At 36.4% G+C, this 26,603-nt stretch overlaps 1 protein-coding gene and 1 long non-coding RNA gene across 6 annotated transcripts in view; one reads left to right on the forward strand and one right to left on the reverse strand.

Annotated features, from left to right (window-relative positions):
* LOC149080254 (uncharacterized) overlaps positions 1-26,603 on the reverse strand; it is a 151,306-nt gene that overhangs the window by 3,194 nt on the left and 121,509 nt on the right. For both annotated transcript variants that reach the window (XR_016193556.1, XR_016193557.1), the window contains one exon: positions 12,637-12,820. This is a non-coding gene — a long non-coding RNA (uncharacterized LOC149080254). The remainder of the gene's footprint in view (positions 1-12,636; positions 12,821-26,603) is intronic.
* LOC149080255 (uncharacterized) overlaps positions 1-26,603 on the forward strand; it is a 38,282-nt gene that overhangs the window by 1,913 nt on the left and 9,766 nt on the right. For all 4 annotated transcript variants that reach the window (XM_089239342.1, XM_089239344.1, XM_089239341.1 and 1 more), the window contains exons 3-6: positions 8,243-8,357; positions 13,032-15,575; positions 22,416-22,495; positions 22,746-22,852. In XM_089239342.1, the coding sequence (XP_089095468.1) occupies positions 8,249-8,357; positions 13,032-15,575; positions 22,416-22,495; positions 22,746-22,852 (2,840 nt within the window). In that variant the 5' untranslated portion in view covers positions 8,243-8,248. The remainder of the gene's footprint in view (positions 1-8,242; positions 8,358-13,031; positions 15,576-22,415; positions 22,496-22,745; positions 22,853-26,603) is intronic.

Below are 26,603 nucleotides of genomic sequence, written 5' to 3' on the forward strand. Positions count from 1 at the left end.
AACGTGGTTAACCCGTTTATGCCCGCACCTCGAAGCGCTTTGAATTACATTACGATATTGGGATATTTTTTTGAAATTGCACCAGTTAAGAGACTTTTTGAATACATCAACAGGAAGTATGATACTGGACGACACGGTGTCCTCGATTGAGGACAGCAAAATATGACGACATATTTGAAAAAAAAAGTTGAAGCGGAACGAAATATATATTAAATTGTGTTAGTTATTCACATTAAACTGTAATCTAAACAATATATAAATTATAAAAGAATCACTTCCATGAAAACAGCAATATAATGTGTGTCATGGACGGAGATACGGGGCCCCCCGTCAAAGGTGGAGTCGACTGATCTAATGTATATGTGTATACATGAATTGACATAATCTCATCATCGTTCCCCTCCCAACAATAATGACCATGCCTCCCCCCCCCCCCAGACTTTCAAGTCTATCTCCACCTATGATGTGTGTGTCGATAAGGTGGAAAACAAGAGTGCCCACGAGATAATAAAATGTACCAACTTCAAGAGAGAGAGTTCATTTCTCTAAACCAGAAATTACTTTTCGAGAATTTTTTTCGATATCAATATAATCTCTGAGTAGGGTTGTCATTTACACGTGATAAAATATACAACATCTAGCTGCAAGGCTAAAATATTATACAAAGTCAAATCCTTGCTGTACTCAAATGAGTACAATGGGCAAAATCTATTGTTGTGTGTGTATCACTTTGCCCCCCCCCCCGATCAAAAATTGTGGTCAAGACCCTGTTATTGTCGAACTAATACAATATACAGTCGATCCCGCTAAAGAACTTTTCCACTTAGAACGTTTTCCCGCTTAGTACGACCTGTTTTCATGTTCCCAACTCTATAATTCTCATAATTCCCTCTCTATAATTCCCCGACAGTTTCTTGAAAAACGCTATAAGCGGAATCCACTGTATATATATTTTTCAATCTCGATTACAACACGTCTTTAAAAAACACATTTTTTTGTGAGGAATGAAATAGTGTTAAACCGAAATAGATCTCTGCTACAAAGCTTGAATTAATAGAATAAGTGAAGCAAGGAAGAGAGAGACTACTAACATTCGAGAACTGGCATCGGTCATTGTTCCCGACGTATGCATGCGATTTCAGCTATGTTGCCAATACTCTTAAATGTCTTTTTGGAGTCTAGACACAAAGCAGAGAAAAGACAAAATAACTATATTAGAAGTCTTATGATGGCTACATACTACTAGGATTGTATGAGAAAAAAAATCGTGTGTCGTAAACAGCTTTTTTTTTTTTGTTTTTATATCGTGGAGAAAGATGGGTGGTTTCGCTTGATGTGGTGGATGGTAGAAAAACTGAAGAATTTTTCTGCTTCGCTCTTCCGCGAAATAACGTGTAAACTGTTTGAGGCCAAGGTCGAGTATGACCTGAGGAGGAAAAAAATTGCTGTTATACGTAGCCACAGCTGACGTACAAGGAAAAATGAAGAAAAAGATGTTACGAATGCCGTCGTCTTCCGCGAAAGGTATTATTCGACATCATGGGTGACGTTGAAATACACTCACTACATAATAAGCACCCAACAACGTCACTTTTGGTGTGTGTCTGTATGATGGCAGAGCTCATTGAACTCTTGGAAATAAAAATTTACAGAAATGCTCGTCGTATTTCTTCATCACTCGACCCGTTTTCATGGAACCCACTTTAATCAAATCAATGCATAGCCTGGATTTTCATTTTTCAAACATGCGTAAATCAACTTGTGCAGTTAAATTTTGTGCCTAAACTTTTGTGCTGCATTGTATGGATGATAGTGGTTTCTTGAAACTCCAAAAACACACGTGTTAAGTTGGTCACAGTCGTTTCTACTTGCCAACAGAAAAAAAAATTACATGCGTACCCGACTGTGCACTCCTTTTTTATAAACGAAAGATTGTTATATCTTTTGATTTAAGAGGAACACTTTTACTATCCTTTCCCCATTTCAATTTTCTTCTTGAGAGGGCTAATATCAATCAGAAAAATTGAAAAATTTTCGTTTGGGAACATGTTTTTGGTGTTCCCTGTATAAGGGTCGTAACTAGGATTTTTGCCTCCAGGGCGGGCAAACATGATTTATCAGCCCCTCCACAAGTTCGATAATTTTATAACGGTGGTTTTTCCCCACCTAAAACAGCTGCCCCTAATGTTTTCCAGAAGGGGAGCTGCCCTCCACAACCCCTCTAGTTCTGGCCTACCTATGTATAGGAAAAGCTACAGTCAAACTCGGTTACAACTAGGGCTGGTCGGATTAATCGATTAATTGTTAATCGCAGTTAAAAATTTTAGTTTAGTTAATGGACTCGATTAATCCGATCAAAATTTTTACTAAAAGCTGATAATTTAACCAGATTTATTTGTCTAAACCGATTAAATGTCTTAAATTATGTTCCTATACATAACATTTCTGGTAAGTGACCGTATTTAAAAATATTAGAATGAATATTTTGATCAAATTTTTTGACATGGGGAAACACAAGTCGATTCAACGAATACTAGTAATGATTCCTAAAATTACCGATCAGTCGTATAGTGGTCATGTCATTCAGCAAGTCCATTATATATATATAATGGACAGATTTATTTTTTTCCAACGTTCCTGGGCTATAGAATTCCGAAAAATCTTCCCCCTTTAAACTTTCATTCACGTTTCCTCCCTCCTATGAATATGAATGGAGAATGAAACCACGAATGAATTTTTTCTAGTCACATGCATTTGAATTTTTGTAGTAATCCGACAAGGGTTCGACTATATCGAGTGTTGACGATACTTGAGGTTGAAAGCAATAAGAAATACGACAGTCATCACTGAATTCTGAAATGCGTAATTACATTCTGAGAGATCGAGGGTTTTTGTTTTCTCAATGAACTCGTTGAATGAAAATGATTTAAAAAAAGTTATTGTAAATGCCTATATTTTGTAGATAAAAATAAAAGAAGTTATATATATATATATATAGAACCAACTCTAATAATAAGAACTGAAATTCAAAGTATGAATATAATTTCGAATGAGATTTCGGTCTTGGTAGTGCATTGAAATTTCATAAAAATAATTCTCTCGATGCGACAATTTAAAAAATTTCGATGTAAAAATGTACTCGTACACATCATATATGAACAAAAATAACAATAAACTTATTTAGCTAATATATAAAAAATAATTAAATGAAAAAATAGTGCAATCTTATCTCTTTTTTTGTTATGTGTTGAAGAAAAAAATACAAGAAAATATCTCTAAATTTTATTCTGGAAATGAAATAATAAAACTGTCCACATAAACTGAAATTAATAAAAATATATCTTGACGAGTATAAATATTAGGTTGGGGAAAAAGAAATCCATTATTTTTACGTGAACTTCAAGACTTTATTTAACATATTTCGGATTACCAATTTTGGTCAAATATGCACCGTTTTGTTCTATAATTTGTTGCCATTTTAAAGGTAGCTTCATAATGCCTCTCTCATAGAAGTTTTGGTCCCTATTGGCGAAAAACTCTAGTAATCGATTTTCACAATCTTCTCTTGATGCCAATTTCTTATCACTAAGCAAGTTTTGAAATGCAAGAAAAACATGGTAATCGGTTGGTGCCGGTCCGGACTATATGGTGGATGCATCAAAACTTTCCAACCAAGCTCCTGGAGTTTCTGGCGAGTCACTATAGACGTGTGTGGCCTGGCGTTGTCCTTATGGAACACAACACCTGTCCTGTTGGCCAATTCTGGCCGTCTCTGGTCAATCGCTAGCTTCAAACGGTCCAGTTGTTGACAGTAGTTACAACTTACTCGTGACGTCCGACTTCTCTGCTACCAAACTTATATTTCTCCCGTTCTTTCTTATGCAGCTGAGTTCTGGGACTCCTCCCACACCTCTAGTAACATCGACAAACTTGAATCTATCCAAAATAAATTCGCCCGCTTTATTCACGACTGCTGGTTATCTTTTAGTTCAGTTTCCGATCTTAAACTCAAACTTTATCTCCACCCACTCGCTACTAACTGACTTATCTCCCGGTTAGTCATGCTTTACAAGATTATTCATGGTCATTTAGATTTCAATACGTCCGGTATTCTGACTAAGCCTTCCTATGTTTCTAATACAGTAAACTTGACCACCCCAAAAAATTAAAACCTATTTTTGCCTCTACAGATTGTTTTAAATTCAGTTTCTTTCCCAATATCATAGGTGAATGGAACAAGCTCCCCTCTACTATTGTTAACTCCCACACGATCTCCGATTTCTTGTCAAATGTTACAAAGCATATGTGTACAAATATACCGCGTCCTCTTGTATAGGCCTTGGGCCAACAATATTGCATAAATTAATAACTGTATTCGATTTCAGCTGAACATTTCTTTCAAAAATGTGAGAAGAATAGCCAAAACCACGCTCACTTTGTGCCAAAATATTTCACTCTGATTTGATGGCTCCAAATGATTAATTTAAAAAATTTAATCAGAACGTATTCTTGTCCGGAAACAATATTTTAATCTACTTAAATACTGATGCATTTTATGGTGTAAAGCAGTGGTTCCCAACCTTTTTCAGTCCGCGTACCCCCAGCTGGCGCGGTTCCTTTCCGCGTACCCCCAGCCCCGAATCCTCCGGACTTCCCCCCCCCCCCAATCTGTTTCACTCATTACAGTTATCGGAAAACGTAAAAAAAAAGGTACATGTTGAACTAAATTAAATGGTGTATTTTTCATTATTTAGCTTTTTTTATTTTTCAAGTAAGCAAACAAATTAACACAAAGATTGGGAAAAAAATTAATGTGATGTTTGGGACTGTATTGAATTACAAAGTTTTGAAAAATTAAGCTCAAAGGGATAAATACAAACTCAAAGCCGGAGCTGCGTTCAATTTGCTTCTATATTTATTTTTCATGTAAAAGTTACATGAAGAAAACGCCCGTTCAACAAGCTCCGCGCTAACAAACGGCAACAAAAACATTATGGCTTTTCTAGAAAGTTCAACGTATTCGTCACCGCGGCAAGCCCAAAAACTGACTAGTTTCACCATTCCGTCATTGAAGAGGATCTTCAGAGGGGTATCTGATGCGAGCTCTAGCAATTTCTCCTTTTCTGGAATCGCCAATAAAGCCGGTTCAAAATACTTTGAAAGGATTAGATTTCCACCGATCACTCATTTCCGGCTCTGAAAAATATTTTTAAAACGAGGATTTTTATCCGTTCAAGTGGCCGACTGTTAAATTTAACTCGGCTTGTGACAAGAAATCGTGAAGTGTTTTAAACACTTCCTAAAAAAAGGGCTACCTCCTTCCGAAGTTCGAACAGCAACATCAAGACTTAACCCCGGGACAGCCACGTAACTTCCGTGTACAAAAAGCAAAGCGTTGTGAAGGATGTCCATATCTTCCCACAACCAGGACCGTCTTAAGAGCATCATGGGTCCCCGGGCCAAGTGGTTTTTTTGAGGCCCTACCAGGTACATTCTGGAAAATTTCAACCAGATCTCATTTTTGTGAGGCTTCCGGGCCGTGCGTTAAGACGGGACTGCCCACCACAATTTAAACAACCTGAAGTTGATAGGATTCACCTTGACAAAGTTGAAAACCTTGATCGCTTCATCAAGAACGTTTCGCAAATTTGGAGGCAACGGTTTCGTTGCAGGGCCGTGAATATATCAGTGAGTCCATTTCGTTTTGGGGGTGACTTCTGCCACGCGTGCACGGCAGCCTGAGTAGCACCCTTCCGTGGATTTTCCTCCATCGGATGTGAGCCCAATACATTTTTACCATTGAATTCTTTTTCAATGAAATAATCATTAATTGCTTCAAATAAGTCTTTAACAGTCGTACGACCCCTTCAATGGGTGACAAATAAAAAGATTTACTTTTCGAATTCTCTTTCAAGTGCTTAGCAATTACAAGTAGCACAGAATATTGCGCAAAACGCCGATACTTTCGTCGACTTGGAACGACGAAAAGAAAAAAATCACAACCTTTGACGTGACTTATGACTGCGCTCTTAACATCGTCTGACATGTCCTGTATTCTCCGAGACACCGTATTATTTAACAGAGGTATCAAACTCATTATAAGAGCACTTTCCTCAGCAAACATGCATCTGACATCATATTTTTACCAATAGTGTGATTTTTTTCCCCGTCTCGCAATACGATAGCTAATGTAGTAGGAAGTTTCGGTAGCTTTGGTAGAATCACTTTTGGAAGATTCAAAATGTTTTCTCGTTTACAGGTGCTCGGTATTTCATTTTGATGTTTCGGTGAACTTCCGCGCAGATCTAGTTTTTAGCCACTGATCCATAGCGCAAATCGCATGAGTAGTAGGTGCTTGGTAGAAAAGTTGACGCGAAAAACTGTGGGAATAACACGCACACGCCTTAATACAAACGTCCATAACAAAAGTTAAACACAAAACGAATTAATTCTACTCTTTTATGCACAGCCAGGCATGTGTCAACAATCAAATCTAAAACACCGAAAAAAAGTGAGTCGAGAGGATGGAGTTCACGAATCCCGATCATAGTGTGGGCGGGAGGAGGGAAGGCCGAATCTTCCAGCGGACAAAACCCCTCTGTTATAGAAGATTTTGTTGATAGGGAAGGAAAATATATTACAACTCACAATATTAGTAAAAACATCTACCTACTTTTAAAAATTCTTTTTAATGTTTTTTAATTATTTTTGTTCTTTTTTAGATGGATGGCCGTCATTACCATTTTCTTTTCGCGTACCCCCTAACGGCCTCTCGCATACTCCCGGTTGGGAACCGCTGGTGTAAAGAAAGCAAGGGGTGATTTATTGGAATCAAAATTTCAAGAAAAGAGTATCAGTGGAATAGTTACTATGCTAATAATAAATATTAATGCGAAAAAAACTTAATTGGGAAAGGTTTTATTGCTAGCAAGGACAGCAGTATGTTATTTATTCTGTAATATCGGGAGATTTATTATATTTTTAAGCGTCCACATCGTCCACACGAGGAGTTTCTTCTTTCCGTTGATATTTTTAGCCACTTATCACGTTACATCCCCCTGGATGCAAGAAACTTTCAGCAAACTTATATCTGCGGGCTATAATCATTATTTTTCGTCAACCGCAGTGATTTTCAAACTTATTTGACCCATTGCCCCCTTTTTAGACAAGAAATTTCTCAGTGTCCCCCCCCCCTTTCCCCTCGATGAGAGTTATCTTCAAACTGACAAATAAAGTGATATTTAGTGGTAATTTCATATTGTTTTATGTATCAATGGTGTCTACTTACATCCTACAAGATTGTGCGATAAAAAAAACAGATTTTGCTGTATAGGAAATATGAAATTACTTATTTAACCCTAGAATATATATGCTAACTCTACGTCTCAGAAACGTTAGACGTATAGGCAGTTAACATGCAATTTTTATAAATTTTTATTTTAGTTAGTATTTTATTGTTAAATTAATCGCCTTATTAATAAAGGAAAAAACAATAACAATTATAATACAGTATTGTAATAATCCTCGCAGTAATATCTAACAAAGCTGTGCTTTGTCGCCAATCGGGCGCGGTAACCCAGGTCGATAAGATACTCGCCTGAACTACCAAAGAATGTTTAGAGGTGTCGCGAGTTTGATACCCGGTTTCGTCCTTGGTAGAAACTTTCTTGACACAGGGGTACACACAACAGAAATGGTGACATGACGACAGAAAAAGACTATTACAGCAGGGAGTCGCACCAACCCTTTGTCGTACAAAAGGTAATTTTTTTATTTTAATATCTATACAACCCCTTGCAATATGAATGACTTATCTGAGGTTCACACGTTATTTTGATACTTTTTCTAATTAGAAATATGCCTCTAGGATCAATGGTTCACCAGTAAATTGCGATGCCAGTTGTTAGCTATGCACCCTGTGTAAAACATAAATGATCATACAAATAAGCATTAAAAATTTGACATATTTTTGACCGTCAAACCCGGGACAAATTGAACCTGGTAGGGTAAAATTGACTAAATAATAAATCTATAAGATTAGCGACACAAGATACATAACACAGACTTAGATTGAAAATGACACCATCGAAGAAAAAAAAAACCACATTCCTTTTTCATTTTCAGGTTGCTCCTTTTATTTGTGTTTTATCTCTCAATATTTCCATTCAAATGAAGTAAAATGCAACTTTCTATTTACTCAGCTGGTTCTAGAGTGGTTACATTTTTTTATTTAAAAAATTAGGTTACTATGACAGAGTGGATGGGATTGAGGATATTGGCTTTGTTGGGCATATGTATGAGCCTAACATCACATGCGAAGTATCATCAACAGAGGTTACCAAACTTCAACACAATGAGTGAGTACATAATTTTTTCAATTCGAATAAATATTCAGCATGCCCAACACTTTGAATAACTTTTTTTAACTTGTCAAATTTTTTTTAATGAAATATGGAATATTTTTTAACCGAAAAATTTTCCAAATCCTTCTGGTCTATAGTTTTTAATTTGTATATGTTACGTAAAAGTCTGAAAACTATTAAAACCTTGGATTTACCTGTAAGACCTAGGTTTTATGAAGGCGAGTTGGCAAAAGCCGGAAATACGCTTGCAAACGTTTTCATTTTGGACTTTTACCAAGTCAAAGTCCGCGTATAATAAATCAATGAACCATCATGACCTTATTAGTTGCAGCCGATTATTAATTTATCAATAATTATAATTATTTAATAGTTATAATTAGGGCTGATCCGATTAATCGGTCAATTGTTAATCGCAGTTAAAAAATTTAGTTGAGTTAATCGACTCGATCAATTCAATTAAAATTTTTATTAAAAGTTTATCATTTAACTTGATGAAACCGATATTAGCTGTCTTAAATTATGTGTTAATAACATAATATTTCAGATATGTGACCATATTTAAAAATATTTGAATAAATATTTTGATGAAATTTTTCAACACGGGAGGAAACACAAGTAGATTCAACGAAAACTGGTGGTGATTATAGTTTCAAATTCAGTCTGATAAAAGTTTTGGAAGAGAAGACCAAAATTTATTGTCTCTACTGTGAACAGCAGTTTCCGTTTTCGTTCGGAAACGTCAGTTCTCTCTCCCCAGCCCAGTATAATACCATTATTTTATACTACTTGGGAGCAATTTCTAGGGAAACAAGTAATAATATGAAAATCGAAAAAGTTTCGAAATCAGTAACAAAATAACTGATTGTCTAAAAAACGGCAAAGATCTAAGTGAAGAAATTCCAGGATTTGACAAATATTTTCAGCATATTAAATTGCTTCAAGCTATCATCCTTAATTCTCAATCAATTCCTATATTTGTTTGCATCTAGGGAATATGTGCGTGAAATAAAATATATGAATAAAGATATTTTTTTATGGCATCAATTATCATACAGTTATAAATACCACGCTAGTTGTAAATGGTTAGCATTTGAAAATTTTCGATTAAAATTCGATTAAATTTTTTTTGACTAACCAGTTAAAAATTTTATTTGATTCGCAGCCCTAGTTATAATTAATTAACAATTAACAAATGAATAAACTCGCCGACTTATTATTCTTATTAAACTTATTAGTTCCTTACGCTAACTAAGCAATTAATAATGATAATAAATAAATAAATTAAATTAACCATCATGAACTTACCAATTCCTGATGCTTATCAATGAATTAATAATTATATAGTTAACTGCTATAATTACAGTCAATTGATAATTACAATTATTTAGTAATTATAGTTAATTGATAATTATAATTATTTAAAAATTTACTAATGAATGACGCTTATTAATTAATAATTATAATTTAAGTAAAAACTTTTATTATGCCATGTGACCTTATAAAATTAACAGAAAATAATTGATCATTGTAACCAATTTATTAACCGTTGATTATAATAATTAAAAAATCATAAATTAGACTGGTAAAATCTAGGATTTACCAGTCGTCGTGCTTTTGCGGTGACATGTAGACAATTAGAAGCAAATAAATTGCTACGACAATTTTTTTCCTTTTTACAAATCTCACATAAAAAAAAACCTGAGTATATCTATATAAGAGAGAAGCAGTTCATTTGAATTAATGATTTATTTGTTTAACTTCTTAATGCATCAAACACATCCAATATCGACATCGATTCATTTCTGAATGATATTCAGAGTTTTCTATATTACTATATGGTTTCATAACGAATCCTCTACGATTTCTGGGCTTCGACGTGTCCCTTCGAGCTTAAAAAAGACTGTATTTATTTTGTTAAAGTGACCAAAATTTCCCAAGGGGACCTGAGAATCGTAAACACACTTCATGTTAAGCTTTGTTTTTTGTATGTTAAAGAAAAATGGAAACTCTCGTGCTTTTGTTTGCTCAAACGAGTTTGTTTTTTAGATTTTGATTTGGTTATAAATCCAAATATAATAAGTAATTACTTTTAATAGTTTCGAGTTGATTTTTTTTACAATCGTTAGAGAATCAAGGAACACTTCAGAGTTGTTATATTCACAGTAGGGTTTATAAAAAGTATAGTTCAGTGGACCGTGGCACTATTTACTATGGAAATTTTCATGATGGTTCGACCTCTACTTCTCACACTAGACCCATTTACTCTGTTCAGTCACATTCGCACGCAATCGATTGTGTTCTTCTTTCTCTCAGCAGAATATATATTTCCTATTCCATCGCTTAATTCTTTCCGAAACTAGTTTCTATATGGGAGAAAGGGGGATTGTGCGAAATCGATTTACGTTTAACAATTAATAGCGTTCATGTAGTAAATATTTTGTTTCAAGTTTTTCTGCATGGAAATATTTCGATCGGCTTATATTTTAATCAGATTTCATCATGAGAAAATCTTCCATCATTCTGAATGGTTATTTTCGGTGGGTGAACCAATTTATTCATTGGAAGTACTTTGTTTGATTATATGAATTTCAAGTCAACGGTTGTTTCTCCTTTGATTAAATGATAATTTGTAAAAGAGTTTATACATATGATTGGAATTGATGCAAGATGACATTTTCTATTCGTATTTAACGATACATAGGGATGTCTCATCAAGGAAATTTGTAGTTAGATAATTCTTTGCTTACTTCAGCGTTTATAATTACAGTAATGAAAAAATTCACAAACGATTCCATTAATTTCCATTACATGCAGTCCAATCTTTTTCAAACCATGAATGAATAGAATAGAAGGCATTAATTTTCTTTGAAAAACTAGATTTTAGTGTAGTTAAATAAAATTTATAAAAATTCTCAATAAGATAAAAAAAGAATTTCTTTACAAAGGGGGAGTTTCTTTGATAGATGAGAAAATGTTCACAAAACTCTCGATTTCTATGAAACCTTACACCCAAAATCACCCTGAGGCGATTACTCCCGCCAATTGTGTGTTTTTATACTCACATTCACATATTACAGAAATTTCTTTTCGAAGAAATACACCGAGTGGCCACTTCATCATGACCATATGACTGTTGTCGCTAGAGGGCTAGGCTAGTATTAAAAAGAAAAGCTTAGTTCCTAAGACAGTAATATAGGTGAATTGCGTCTGCAAAGATATAAGGGAAAAATGATTTGACGGACGTTGAACTTGGGGTGATTGTAAGATCTTGGAGCCATGGAAGCGAGTATCAGCGAAACTACCGCATTTGCGAAATGTTCAAGTATGTTCAAGCTGTAGTTAAGTGTTCAATGACAGGCAAAAATCTGGGTCTCAACGAGCAACTTGTGGTCATCACCGACTGGTGAATGGTCGGGTGGAACAAAGTCTCCAAACTTGTAAAAGACAACAGAATGGTAACTATCCAACAAATTGCAGATGATCCTAATAAAAGATCGTTTCAAAGGATCTCTGAACACACTGTTTGCCGTACAATGCATTGTATGAAAAATACAAGAAGAAAGGTCTCGAATTCGATCAGGAGCGCAAGGATTGGACAGTGGATAATTGGAAACAAGTTATGTGGTCCGATGAATCATTTTTTCAATTACACCATGCAGATGGTCGAGTGAGGATTTTTTCACTCGAAATAGCACGAAAGCATGGATGCCAAGTGCATTGCTACAACCCATCAAGCTGGTGGAAGCAATGTGATGGCATGCTTTTTGGGCTCTTTAATTCATGTTCATGAACGTCTGGATAAGACATTATACCTAAACATCGTTACTGGCCAAGTACATCCTGTTAAGTCTAGGGTTCATCTCAATGGTGATGGCTACTTTTAACAAGATAAGGCGTCCTGCCATCGCCAGAGTTGTACAGGATTGGTGTGAGGAACATGAAGGAGAGATTATTTTGCTTAGATGTCCCCCACAATCCCCAGATCTCAATCCCATTGAGCATTTGTGGGATATGGTTAAAAGAGCCATCAGACACGCACAACTACCCAATCTCAGATTATGGGAAAGTGCCATTCATCAAGCATGGTCTCAGGTTTCACAAATGACCTATCAACATCCCATAGAGTCAGTACCAAGAAGAAGCTGCGCTAAAGGCAAATGATTGCCTAAAGAAATATTGACGAAGTGGTCATAATAAAGTGGCCACTCTGTGTATAAGCTCGAGTTTTCAAAGGTGTAAAATTGAAATGTAAAATTTATTATAACTTTTTTACCTTTCTGTGTTGTATAGGCCTTTCTACCAAAAATTGTCTTATCATTTACTTCAAGTATGCATGCATAGTATTCCGTAAAAATCTTCACAGTACAATGAATGACTTCAATATTTGACGTATAATAATAGAGTTGTATGTGTCTCACCCCTTTCTTAGTTTTCTTATATCAGACATTTCAATAGACCTAAAAAAATAAAAAAAGTTAAACCCATAAGTTTCAGATAGAAATTTTTCAACTTGTGACTATGCAGGTGTAGTGGGTAGAAAATGATTTTAAATGAAATATTTATTCTGTGAAACGATACGGTGTGAATGTTCACGAGTATGTCAAACATTTATTATTACCATTTTATGTATGATTTTTTAATGTACACATTCTTGTTTTTTTTTGACAGAACGATCATTTACGATGAGTAAAAAGCCTTGTCAAGACTCAGCAGGAAACTCTGGAGTTTGCTTATTTAAATGGGATTGCATCAGCCAGAATGGTGTTTCACTTGCCACTTGTATAGATGGTTTCCTGTTCGGAGCTTGTTGCAAGTTGGGAGCAACGTCTACAAATGTGAACATTTTGGTAACAGACGAAACTACTCATACTGAAGATGCATTTTCCATTCTGAACAATTCTTATTACACTTCTTTTTACGGAAAAAATACGGATACCACGCAAGATTTCTCTGTTACTGCTTTGACTTCGCTGTCAAATTCAAGTGACCAATCAACATTTGAATCAACAGAAAACGTTACTTTTGTTTCTTCTCTGGATTTAAACGCATCATTTGATGTTGAGTCTTCGAAAGATTATTCTTTATCGTCAGTTTTCCAAGCTTTTGACGGGAGCACCGAAGCAAGCACTCTTACAGAATCATATTTAAGTGAAAGCGAAGATATTACGGAAATTCAGAAAGAAGTATCACCAACTGTTACACAAGCATATACAATTCTTAAAATACAAGCTCTTGGCCTCACATCCCCTTCTTCTGAGGCCGTCGAGTTAAATTCCACCCAAATAAATATGTCTGGTAATGACGAATTTAATAGCTCAATAACTAATATAAATGTTAATGTGAATATAACTACGTATTCTCGAAATAATTCCGAGACCGACACCTTAAATCTTCATTCAGATTTATCCTCCCAGATGGGGAATGAAAACGATTCATATGTATTTTTGAACGACGCGAGTTTGAGTAACGCTATTGTATCGAGTACAAAAAATGACTTAGAAAAAACAAATAACTCAAACTCACCAAATAACGGGAGTAATGATATATTATCAGAAGATAAATTTCAAATAGATATAGATCTCTCAACAACCACTCATACATCTGTGCTGGGTTTAAGTGAAATGTCAACAAATGCAATAGATCAAGGTGATTTTCTGTCGACTGATCTTTCAAAACATATTTTACCGATACATGAAATGTCTACTGGAAAAATGTCTACCGAACAGTCTGAAATTCTTTTGAACAAAGGGGTAACATTTTTTGTTCACCATGATACAGTAGAAACTGAAACTGAGACGAATTCTAACGCGCACGAAACATTTTCAAGTCCTTTAGCATTAAAGTTTTCTGAAATTACTGGCGATACCCAGAACTCAAATGATGTCTTTGAAATGACTTTATCGGGTATTGAAGATGACGTTGTCAGTAACAACCAAACGGAGAGTATTTATGAAGTCACAGGCACCCAAGATGACGATACAACACTTTTGAGAAAAGTGCCAAATAAAGTTGTGCTGTCGATAGGAAGCACGCCATCCTATGACGCAAATACAGCCGACAATCATATACATGCCATGACGAACTACACTATTCCATCAACTGTATTTCATATTTTCCATTCAATTATTGGAAATAGCACCGAAACAATGCTTTCCGAAGAAACGCAGTTCGACAGTCATTCTCAGTTCGTAACCAAAGAAAGCAATGATGCAACCAGTTCTACTAATGGACAAAATGGTGGAACAACTCACATTCAGTCCAGTTCACATGTGCGACAAAACACAACAAATCTGTCTGTGACGACACAAAACGTATCAACGCAAACTCAACAGCAACAAAAAAACCGTACTGTCGAAAATGATATTGATTCAATGTTCACCGGTTCAACGTTTGAGGACTTCAGTGACTATCTCAATATTTTAAAACTAACTTACAAACCTTCCACTACTATTTCAGATTCCCAAAACACATCAAAAATTCTTGAAAGCCAAACTAGTCAAACTACCTCTCATTTTTCGATTTCTACTAGTACAATGACCTACGAGGAAACGGAACATTTCAGTGATTTACTTCAAACGCTCAACCAGTCCTCGGCTTCAGTACAAAATTATGACAAAATTACTGCTGATGTGACATCCACAAATTTACCTGAACAGTTTCACACTTTTGATTCGAATTTGAATATAAATACTTATGAGGTTGTTATTAACAATCATCTCGATGCAAATGGTGATAAAAATGAAGATTTTGATGGTGTAATTCTTAATCAAAATAACGATAACACAAATTATGTCGGAGATCTGACGAGCTCTAATGTACAACAAAGTTTAGACGAAACTACCAATTCTGTGACATACTATTCAGATGCAACATCGAATATTAACGAAATTTTTGATGCCAACTCATCGAGTACCCAAGATAGTGAAAATTTTCAAAATGAGACGACACCAAGTTACGATAAAGCCACGGAAATAGACATATCTTACCACTCAGTACATCAGTCACACGTCATCGCACCTGATTCTAACGAGCTGATAACTACTACTCGTGAGATTTCATCTACAGCTGTATCTGCTATTAAAACTATTTCAGTCGATAACTCAACAGATTCGGTTTCTAAAATATTCTCCACAACAAGTCCCAATTTTAGTGATGGTAATTCTACGATATTTGACGTTCCATCAACCGCGGAAACCTTGGATTACAAAAAAGGTGAGAAATTAGTTTTCAATATTACTTTCAGATCAGTATTCTTCAAGTAAAAAATTTTCTGCAAAAAAAAAAACCATGAAAAGCTGAACTATGTATAAAGACTATATTGTTTGTCCAGTGTTGTTTGTCTCTTCAACCCTTGACTTTAAAAACATACTTCCAATAAATATTTATAAAATGTTTTCGAATGACATGCAAATAGATGAAGAAATATCCGCCGCAGAAAGCTTAAAATACATAAATCAAAACACCATGCAGCTGTTTCGAGAATAAGATATAGCCCCTTCTTCCATATTGTCTCGATGCATGTACTAGGTATTGTCATGATTTGAGGAAATAGCTACGCTCTTACTTTAACAGATATCAGGGTGAAGGTATGAGCGGCCTCAACATTCAATAAACACACACCTTTAGCAATCCTAGATAGGAGAAAGGACGCACAAAAATACATGTAGGCACTAGAAAATCATTTCATTATTTTTGATTAAATTTTAGGTAGCTAGAACTGGTGCTTTTCAGCATGATAATGCTCCCATGCATATTTCCAACGTTTCGAAAACCTATTTCAAAATGAAAAATGTGACTCTACTGGACTGGCCGCCGATGAGTCCTGATCTCAGTCAGATAGAAAGTGCGTGGAACGTAATGTTCCATAAAGTCTGCTCCAGAGGTCTTCAAACCTTTTCTAGTCGCAAGCACTGCCTGTACCCATCATCAAAAGAAGAGCACCCTTACGGCAAAATTGACATACGTACATGAAATCAGGATTTTAATCCTTCAATAGAATTTGTACAAGGTATTTAATTGGGACGTTGATCAAGGGCTGGTGAACTCGAAATCGGACACGAGCCTCAAGCACTCTTTGGGTTTCAGGGAGTTCCATGGTGCTTGCGAGTAACAGGTTGAAGATGTTTGTTTGATGTCGTTGAAGATAATGGAAAAATTATCAATTATTAATCAACACGAGTTTGCCAGAAATTATAATGTATTTGATTATTCTATAAACTTTTAGGCCCTCATTTGTTTTTGGTTTTTATTTTGGTATAAAATTTATTTTCCTTTTGAATGAGTTGTTGAATGCCAATCACATCTGGTCTGTGGCACAATATCTTTTATTCATGCATTTATATTTATTCGTCTGAAAAACAAGTTTTTCGAGATTCTATAAACTTTTGGGACAGAGTGTAAGACACCGCACTGACAGGAAATATTGTAAGTACTCCAACTGTTCAGGTCTTGTTAGTGCGGTCTTTCATATACAAGGTGTCCCATAAATAGAGGTACAAACTTTAAGTGGAGGTAGAGAACATCAAAAGGATTGAGAATTACATAGGAATCCACGACCGGAAACGTCGCCGCTCGGCAGTGCTGTTCGAGACAGAGCTGGAGCGGAAATATGGGATGTTTCCTCATTCGACCGGTATTTGCCGTAGGAAGAGCATGCAACGGTATATGAACGGGAGCTGTCATGAACAGAACCGCCTAGCGGCGTACGATGACGCTTCCGGTCATGAGTTCCTATGCAATTCTCAATCTTTTTGATGCTTTCTACCTCTCCTTGACGTTTGTACCTCATGGGACAATGTACACTGTATTCCAAACCATAAAATGTCTGAAATTTTGCCTCTCCGAAAAAAAACGATGTGTTAAAAATCAGGAGCTCAAACAATTCTCTCTTGCCCAACATTGCTGGACTAATAATCACCATTTCAATCTTGATACAAGCAGAATCATTCAAAAGACCTTGACTTATACAGTGAAACCTCGCTACAATGATACTCGATATAACGATATATTCCTCTACAATGACATTTTTTACAAATCTTGTTTGAAATTGCCTATAGTCTAATTATGAACTCCTCTCGATAAAACGATATCCTCTACTACGATAAATCCCTCTATAACGATATTTGTTGAGATTTTGAGACTGCTACAATGATGTCTTTATGTATCGCTCAAAATCACTTTCAATATATTTTTAAATTCCTCACCAGTTTTCGTTTGTTCGAGGATGTTTAACAACATTGGTATTTTGCACTGTTTGCCCTCCAAAAGTGTTGATGAAGTTGCTGTGAAACCACTTTCTGTGTACTACACAAAAGTATTGTATAAAAAACCGCTTTACAGTGCGGAAAAACAAACTGAATTTTATTAACTAATCAACTAGAATTTTTTGTTGCGAATAAATACTTAAATAGACATTTTTTATGGTTTTATAACAACGCCAATTCAGATAAGATGCCAATAACAGCATGAATTTGTTCGGCGACTGATGATAATGTAACATCTCGATATAACGAGAAGCCCTCTACAACGATAATTTTTCTTGGTCCGCAGAATATCGTTATATCGAGGTTTCGCTGCATTTCTTTTCTTTGAAGCTTTTCAGATTCATCAACATTCTTTCGCTGGTTAACGACTTCTCTGGCACTCTATATTTCTCCAACATTTCGGCTCAATTTTTAATTTTTCTCCTCGTTACTCCGTCATTGAAGAGTAAAAATAAATACGATAAACATGTTGGAGTAAATCGAGAAACTATCCATACTTAGTATAAGACAAGCATAAGTATTCTTTATGGGCATTGTATAGTATTATCATGTGCATATATATTGATTATAATTTTTGTTAATTGCATTTTTAATTGGGTTGCTATATTTTTTTGGAAATATATGACATCCATATTTTTATGGACATCTTTTTCTCAGCCACCTCGTTGGGCATTTTGCCTGTTGTGGCCTTGTATTTATATTTGTATTGATACATTCTATCTTACAATCGTCATCATCTCATGCCCCTCCCTCACCATCATCACTATTTTTCCATTATTGTACAAGGTGCGTTCCATAAGAACTTAAAGTAAAATCAGAAAAATCCAGAAAAATAGTTACAGCAAAAAATAATTTACTCTTTTCAAAGTATCTTCCTTCAGATGTTATGCAATGGTCCTTGGCAGCCTTTTCTGGAAGCTGTCTTAATCCTACACACAGCTTAAATAACTAATAATTCTCCCTCGGTGCTTCTCCTTCAACATCGGAAACAGCTAGGAATCGCATGCTGCCAGATCCGGAATGTAAAGTGATCGTGGCATGATGATGATTTTAATATTGCATTTACACATTACGTTTCAGCTTTGACAAGTTTGTGACAACACATTTATTTATTTGCACATCTCAATAGGCTGAGACCAATTACAGAGATGGAAAACCACTACGGACATAAAAATACAATAAAGTAATGAAAATAAAAGTAAAATAATAACAATAAAATAATTCATCAAATTTACGCGTTAAAAAATAAATAACCAAATAAACACATCATGAAATATATACACTGAAGAGCCCAAAAAACTTGTAAACCTGCATAATATCGTGTAGGGCCCCCGCGAGCCCGCAGAAGTGCCGCAACACGACGTGGCATGGACTCGACTAATGTCTGAAGTAGTGCTGGAGGTAATTGACACCATGAATCCTGCAGGGCTGTCCATAAATCCGTAGGAGTAAGAGGGGGGTGGAGATCTCTTCTGAACAGCACGTTGCAAGGCATCCCAGATATGTTCAATAATGTTCATGTCTGGGGATTTAGGTGGCCAGCGGAAGTGTCTAAAGTCAGAAGAGTGTTCCTGGAGCCACTTTGTAACAATTCTGGACGTGTGGGGTGTCGCATTGTCCTGCTGAAATTGTCCAAGTTCGTCGGAATGCACAATGGACATGAATGGGTGCAGGTGATCAGACAGGATGCTTACGTACCTGTCACCTGTCAGAGTCGTATCTAGACGTATCAGGGGTCCCATATCACGCGAACTGCACACGCCCCATACCATCACAGAGCCTCCACCAGCTTGAACAGTCCCCTGTTGACATGTAGGGTCCATGGATTCATGAGGTTGTCTCCATACCCGTACACGTCCATCAGCTCGAAGCAATTGGAACCGAGAGTCGTCAGACCAGGCAACGTGTTTCCAGTCCTCAACAGTCCAATGTCGGTGTTGTCGGGCCCAAGCGAGGCGTAAAGCTTTGTGTCGTGCAGTCATCAAGGGTACACGAGTGGGCCTTCGGCTCCGAAAGCCCATATCGATGATGTTTTGTTGAATGGTTCGCACGCTGACACTTGTTGATGGCCCAGCATTGAAACCTGCAGCAATTTGCGGAAGGGTTGCACGTCTGTCACGTTTAATGATTTTCGGCAGTCGTCGTTGGTCCTGTTCTTGCATGATCTTTTTCGGCCGCAGCGATGTCGTAGATTTAATTTTTTACCGGATTCCCGATATTCACGGTACACTCGTGAAATGGTCGTACGTGGCCAGTGGTTTCATCGCTACCTCGGAGATGCTATGTCCCATCTCTCGTGTGCCGACTATAACACCACGTTCAAACTCACTTAAATCTCGATAACCTGCCATTGTAGCAGCAGTAACCGATCTAACAACTACGCCAGACACTTGTTATGTTATATAGGCGTTGTCGACCGCAGCGCCGTACTCTGATTGGTTCCATATCTCTTTATTTGCATACGCATGCCTGTACCAGTTTTTTGGCTCTTCAGTTTATATATATATACGTAATGGAAATAAAAATTGGTAATTCGATACACAAGGAAGACAAAGCTAAGTCTATCCAAGATTAAAAAAAATAAAAAACCGAAAAATAGATGAATTTCACAAAAATAACAAAATAAAAAGATAAGTAAACAGAAGAAAATTAATATGAAAAACAAATGAAAACAAGAGAAAAAAAAATCATGATGGGAAAGCACACTTAGAGATAAAAAAAAACATTAATGAGAAATATTTACAGAGTATATATATATACCTAGTGAAATGAGGAATCTTTATGAAAAATATCTGGGAATTCACCCGTGTTATAATTTCTACATGCCCGCAAAATAGGTGAAGTATCCAAAATGTTCGTGAGCGTGCACGAGGTATATAAAAAAGCATTGCGGGAACTCGCGAGATCGCACAGAGATGCTAATTAGACTCGTCAAATAAGAGTCATTAATTCTGACGAGAAAAACTTTGTGTAGAAATGACAGTTCTCGCATTGTACGTCTGCTATCGAGAGATGCCATCTTGAAAGAGAGAGGAGATCCGAAGTAGGTACATCTGGAACGTACACACCAACACCAAAATCCTTCCGGAATAATGACCGCAAAAATTTATTCTGTACACGTACAATATATACGCACGCCCATCGCTGTAGGAATATGGCCCCATATTACTGAGCATACTCAAGTGAGGGTAAGATATATGCGAAATATAGTCGTACCATCGCTGGAACAGAGGTGAATGGTCCAGAGAACCTAACGATAAAGCCAAATGACTTGTTGGACTTTGGCAGGACACTTTCCGCGTGAACGCTGAAGTTCAAAATCAGTCTTGAAAATTACACCTAAATCCATTGAAAGGCTCTTTTCTATAGCTGTTGCTTCTACGATATAATCGTAAAGCAATCCATGCAATTTTCACGTGAATGAAAACACTTTGAAACATTCAGACTTAGATTGTTGTCGCGACACCAATCATTCAGACGGAATATATCATTTTGAAGAGCCAGTAGTCTTCTATGGATTGAATTGATCGATGGTATTTTACGTCATCTGCGAACATGAGGCAACGGCTATTTTGGAGATACAACGGTAAGTCATTTACAAAAATTAGAAATAATAACGGACCAAGGTTGAACCCTTGAGGAACACCAGACGTGTTTGTATTGTATATGGTTTAGAAAGATTTCCTGAGATGGCTGCCTAACGATATGTTTGTTCCATCACTCAAATAGGAAGTGAACCAAGCTATAGATTCATTTGACAAATAAAGTTGTGAGCGTAATTTCGTCAAAAGTACATAATGATCTACTCGATCGAAAGTTCTTCAAAATCTGTGTATATAGTGTCAATCTGTTCCCCATTGTCAAGTGCAACCGACAAATCATGGGTAAATATCAAAAAAGAGTGATGAACTGGTAAAAATTTCAGTTGTGCAGAGTTCACTCACTCACTCTCTCTGAGGCAGTTTCCAGAAAAAACTTTCTCCATTTGCTTTGAAAATACATTGAACGATGGGATAAAATTGCATATCATCCTGAGGGAAGATTCTTTGAAAAAGAATAAATTGTTTTTTGCTGTACCTATATTCTTGATTTTTTTATATATGATTTTACGCTAAATTCTTATAGAACGCGCACTTACACATATCATGCTTCGGATTTCAATACGATCACGTGCTATGATTTTTCATTCAAGCGACTTTTCATTTATTTCTTCTCTATTTTGTGATAAAACTAGGAAGCAATACTAAGATATTCGAGGAATTAATTTGAATAGTATATGGTTTATATTTCACTAATCAACAATGTTAGAACCGGGACTGCATAAACATTTGTTTTTTATTCTGTCACGTATACGACTGCTCAAAAAAATTGATGACATTTCATGGACAGTAACTGCATGCCATCTGAAAACATTTTATAATAAGTATGTTTCTAAAGTCAGTCGCTACAGAGATAGATAGCCTGAGACACCCTGCAAACTGAGTAAACTTTTTTTTGAGCAACGTGATCGTCACATATTCCCAAGAGATCTTTACGATCTGTCCGCGGAATTGGTTAGTACACATCCATGCCCGAACCGGGATTCGAACCCAGACCCGCACAGTCAGAAGCCAGCTCCCTAACCACTCGATTGCCGCCGGGCAGTCGAGTTACATTTTAATTTTTACTTATTATTAATGAAAGTGAATTTCTACTAAGAAAAATCATTATCATTATTGGTTTCTACAGACTCTTTTGATGGTGAATTTGTTTTTATGCTTAACGATCGCGATTGATTCAATGATTTCAGATTGTGGTGTAAGGCTCATCCGTCCGTTTGGTCGTATCGTCGGCGGGAAAAACACATATTTTGGCAAATGGCCATGGCAGGTAAGGAAAAAATAAATTAATATATATATATAATTAAAAAAAAACTAAATACTGTATATATATATACACACACATACAGTATGTATTTAGTTTTTTTTGAATATCTATTTACAAATACCTCATTTTTATCTTGATTCGAAATGCAAAATTAGGTTTGAGTTTATTTTTCTAACATTTTTTGATATAAATTATTTTCTAGTCTGGTTATTTTTCTCTATAAAATGATCGTATCTTTGCCTTTCAATAACAGGCTCTAGTGAAAGAAGCCACGTGGTTGGGTCTGTTCGTTAAGAACAAATGCGGAGGAGTTTTAATAAATGCCAAATATGTCATTACGGCAGCTCATTGTCAACCTGGGTGAGTTATGATGGTTCAATGCATATACTGGTGTATGCCACCAGTTACTCATTTACTACACTTTATATGTATAAATTTGTTTTTCAATGCTGATGTCAAAAAATGTTTACGTTGATGCGACGAACACAAAAACAAATGTTACGTGTTTTTGTGGAAATTTCATTCTTTGCAACCATCAAAACAAGTATAAAAACACCTCAGGCGGAATACAAAATAAGTCGTTGCTGGGGACAGTAAGTAATACTAGCCCGAGTGGCGCAGTGATAAAGATGCTCGCCTTCCACTGTGAAGGTTGCCATCAAGGTTCATGGGTTCGAATCCGGGCATAGAACATCAGAAGCAAGTTCTTTACCTACCGAGCCTAGGGCGACCACCGATGGATGTAGCTTTCATTTCCCTCCCAACTACAATGGTTGGAAATTACCGTATGGCGATATATGACTGGAGTTGGTGTGTGGTGAAGTAGTAAGTAATACTGCGCTCGAGTGGCGTGGTGGTAAGATGCTGCCACGGTCCTGGATTCGAACCCGAGGGAGGATATATAGATAAGATATTTTCCCTAACGAACTTGAGGTGACCACCAATAGACAGCGCCTCCATTTCCAACCCATCTCATTAATGGCAGTTAATTACAATATAGCGATATGTCCAAAGCTGGTGTTTGGTTAAGTAGTAAGTAATACTGCATCAGCTCTGACGAACCTCAATTCGCCGCTGAATTCATTTCATTCAGCACTTTTTTAATGGAGATGCCCACGAAATCTGTTGCGAGGATATTACGATCAGACACAGATTCAGGGCTATGCGTTGGGAGAGAGCAACTTAGTTGGACTAAAGATAACACATGCGGTGACAGTACGTCCAGTATTTTACGGGACTGAATTATTTTTTGGTCGTGGGGGACTGACTACGTTTCTGTCAATCAACTTTTCACCCGCTTGCACCAAGAAACCATAAAGATATACATACATGTCAATAATTGTAACAAGAAAAAAAACTTCAGACCAGTGGTTCTCAAACACTTTTCACCCGCTGCTCCCTTGCCCAATTCATGGCTTATCTGCAGCTCCCCAAAATATATATAGTCGACATTTTCACTTATAAAGAAAAACAACTTCGAAGCGTATATAAAAGGCACACAAATCAACATCTCTAGCTCGTCGCAACGCCCCTCACAAAGGTTAGCGACGTCTTTAGGAGCCGCGACGTACACTTTGAGAAACATTGCCCTATACCATAGTTTCCTAAACGTTTTGTGTTCCATCGTCCCCTTTTTCAGAAATTTTCTTCTCTCGTCGCTCCCAACTCAAACGAAATCATAGGATCCTACTTTACACTCGTAGCTTCTATCGCCCCCTGGACCATTCCATCACCCAACAGGGGGGGCAATATTGCCCACTTTAGGAAAAACTGCCCTAGACCGTTGAATAATGATACAATATTTTTGTTAATTTACATATATATTTTACATTGGACTCAAACAGTTGCGTCATAACATTTGGCCCCGAACTATCAATATTCCGACACATCAAGTGGGGCATTCCGAGTTCAGGCTGAATGGGTTTTAGGGAGCGATGCCTTTCATTTTATCATCGGTTTATCCCTCAGACTGAACAAATTTGGTACATTGCATTGAGTGGAATGAGAAAGAGAGAAACAGAGTTGAAGCATTTTAACATTAAGTAAGTGTACTAATTTGACTTGTTTGACCAGTAACTTTCCGCTGATAATGGCTCCCCCCACAGTTGCAGAAGAATAAGCTGGGGGGGGGGGGGGGTTAATAGCCCTGAAGAAGAACCGTGTTTTCGAGGTAAACGGTGATTTTAATATTACGTCAGCACCGAGGGGGGGGGGAGATTCCCCCGATTTTGCTGACTTTCGATGACGGGGGGGGGGGGGTTTGGATTATGCTCACGTCATCAACCACTTTTTATAAAAATATTAAATATTCTTAATGGTATCTTTACTGAGTGTGCCAAAAACGACAAAATCCTCCCGCTAGTTTATGAGCACCTAAACTAACATTCACCCTATTGATAAGTCCCAACAGAGCCACTTTAGTGATCTCTAAATGTTTCGCGGATCCAAATGATCTGGAAATGTGTCCGGGACGCTCAAGTGCTGTGGAACTGTGCCAAGTATCACGTAAGTTATCTGGGGATGTACCGGGGTAACTTGAGTGATGTAGAACCGCACTGGAGCCACTTAAGTGTTCTGGAACTGCGTCGCGGATCACTTAAGTGATCCGTGAATGTGTCACGGGCCTACTTGAGAGATCTGGAAATGTGCCACGGCCCACTTAAATGCTGTGCAGTTGTGCCACGGTTTACTTAAGCGATGTGTAAATGTGCCGCTTAGTTCATTTTTACAAAATTAGTTTGAGGGGGCAGGTTATATCAGGCAGCATTTGGCCTGTGGGCCAAGGTGTTGCTGACTTCTGCTGACGGGGGAAGGGGTCAAAAATGGCAAAATATTTGCTGATGTAATACTTGAAAAGCCCCTAACGAAAGCCATGAAAATTAATGTTCGTTTTCATTTTTATACTGATATGTACTTTCATGAGAATTTTACTTTTTTTTTTTTTTCTTGATTCATCGCGAATACTTTTTGCATAGGTGCCAATGCTTCCGATTTTTCGACTAAGGCCAGTATTACATTATAAAAATTTGATAAAATCCCTCTTATAAAACTTGAAAAATCCAACCAATAAATCTCATAGGTTACATTCGAGCAGATTTAACCGATAAGCTTGAATTTTTCAAATTTTATGAAAGAACTTTTAGAAAACTTGAAAAATACCACCAAAATAAGATATTAGTTATTGATAACATTCTAGAAAATGCAACCAATGATCTTATTGGTAGCATTTTTCAAGTTTCGTAAAAAGACTTTTATAAAACTTGAAAAATGTCACCAATAAGATTATTGGATACATTCTATAAAAATGCAACCGATGACATAATTGGTAGCATTTTTCAAGTTTTATAAAAGGACTTTTTTTATTAAACTTTTATAGTGTGATTCCGGCCCAATCAAAATCTTCCGGATTCTTCCGAATTTTCGTATCTGTATAGAAAAACCCTTAAAAATCCTTAAATTGTACTTCGCAAAAATTAAAAATTCCGAAAGAAAATGGCAGTTTCCTTGCGATATCAAAGTGACCGTTTTCTCGAGAAAAATATTGCTAACTTTCGTCAAATATAATACTAAAACTGAGCAAAGTTTCCAATTATCGCTAAGATCTCCAAAAAGAAATCGCCAATGGCGATAAATGAAGTGCCTGAAGTGCTACTCACATCACAATGGATCAGCATGAATTCTACAAAAAAAAAAATTTAACATGACAAATACGTGTGACGAAAATTCCTGGTCATAATAATCTGCTTGATTTCAGTGAAAAATAAAAATTCAAGTATCATTAAAAATATTGGAAAACAAAGGGACAATTTTGATTTAAAAAAAGTCGGGATGACCGAAAAAATATAGTAATGTCCGGAGAAAACGGTAACTGAAAATACCCAATTTTTTCTTATTTGGGTTACATGTTTCCTTGGGTAGCGAAATGTTTCGTCACTTGACAAAATACATATTTTTCAACTTAGGAAATCGGCACGTATGTTTTTGTGATAAACACACACAAATAACAAAATATCCATTAACTATCATCGATTCCGACTCACAAGTAGTAAAAAAAATAGAAGTACCTTTTACTATGCATATACATCTGTCTCATCGAAGTTAACCATTTTTT

This window comes from Pholcus phalangioides, unplaced genomic scaffold (genome assembly GCF_987345545.1).
Source record: "Pholcus phalangioides strain wild (caught in Gottingen) unplaced genomic scaffold, Ppha-v1.0 ptg000011l_1, whole genome shotgun sequence".
NCBI lineage: Eukaryota > Metazoa > Arthropoda > Arachnida > Araneae > Pholcidae > Pholcus > Pholcus phalangioides.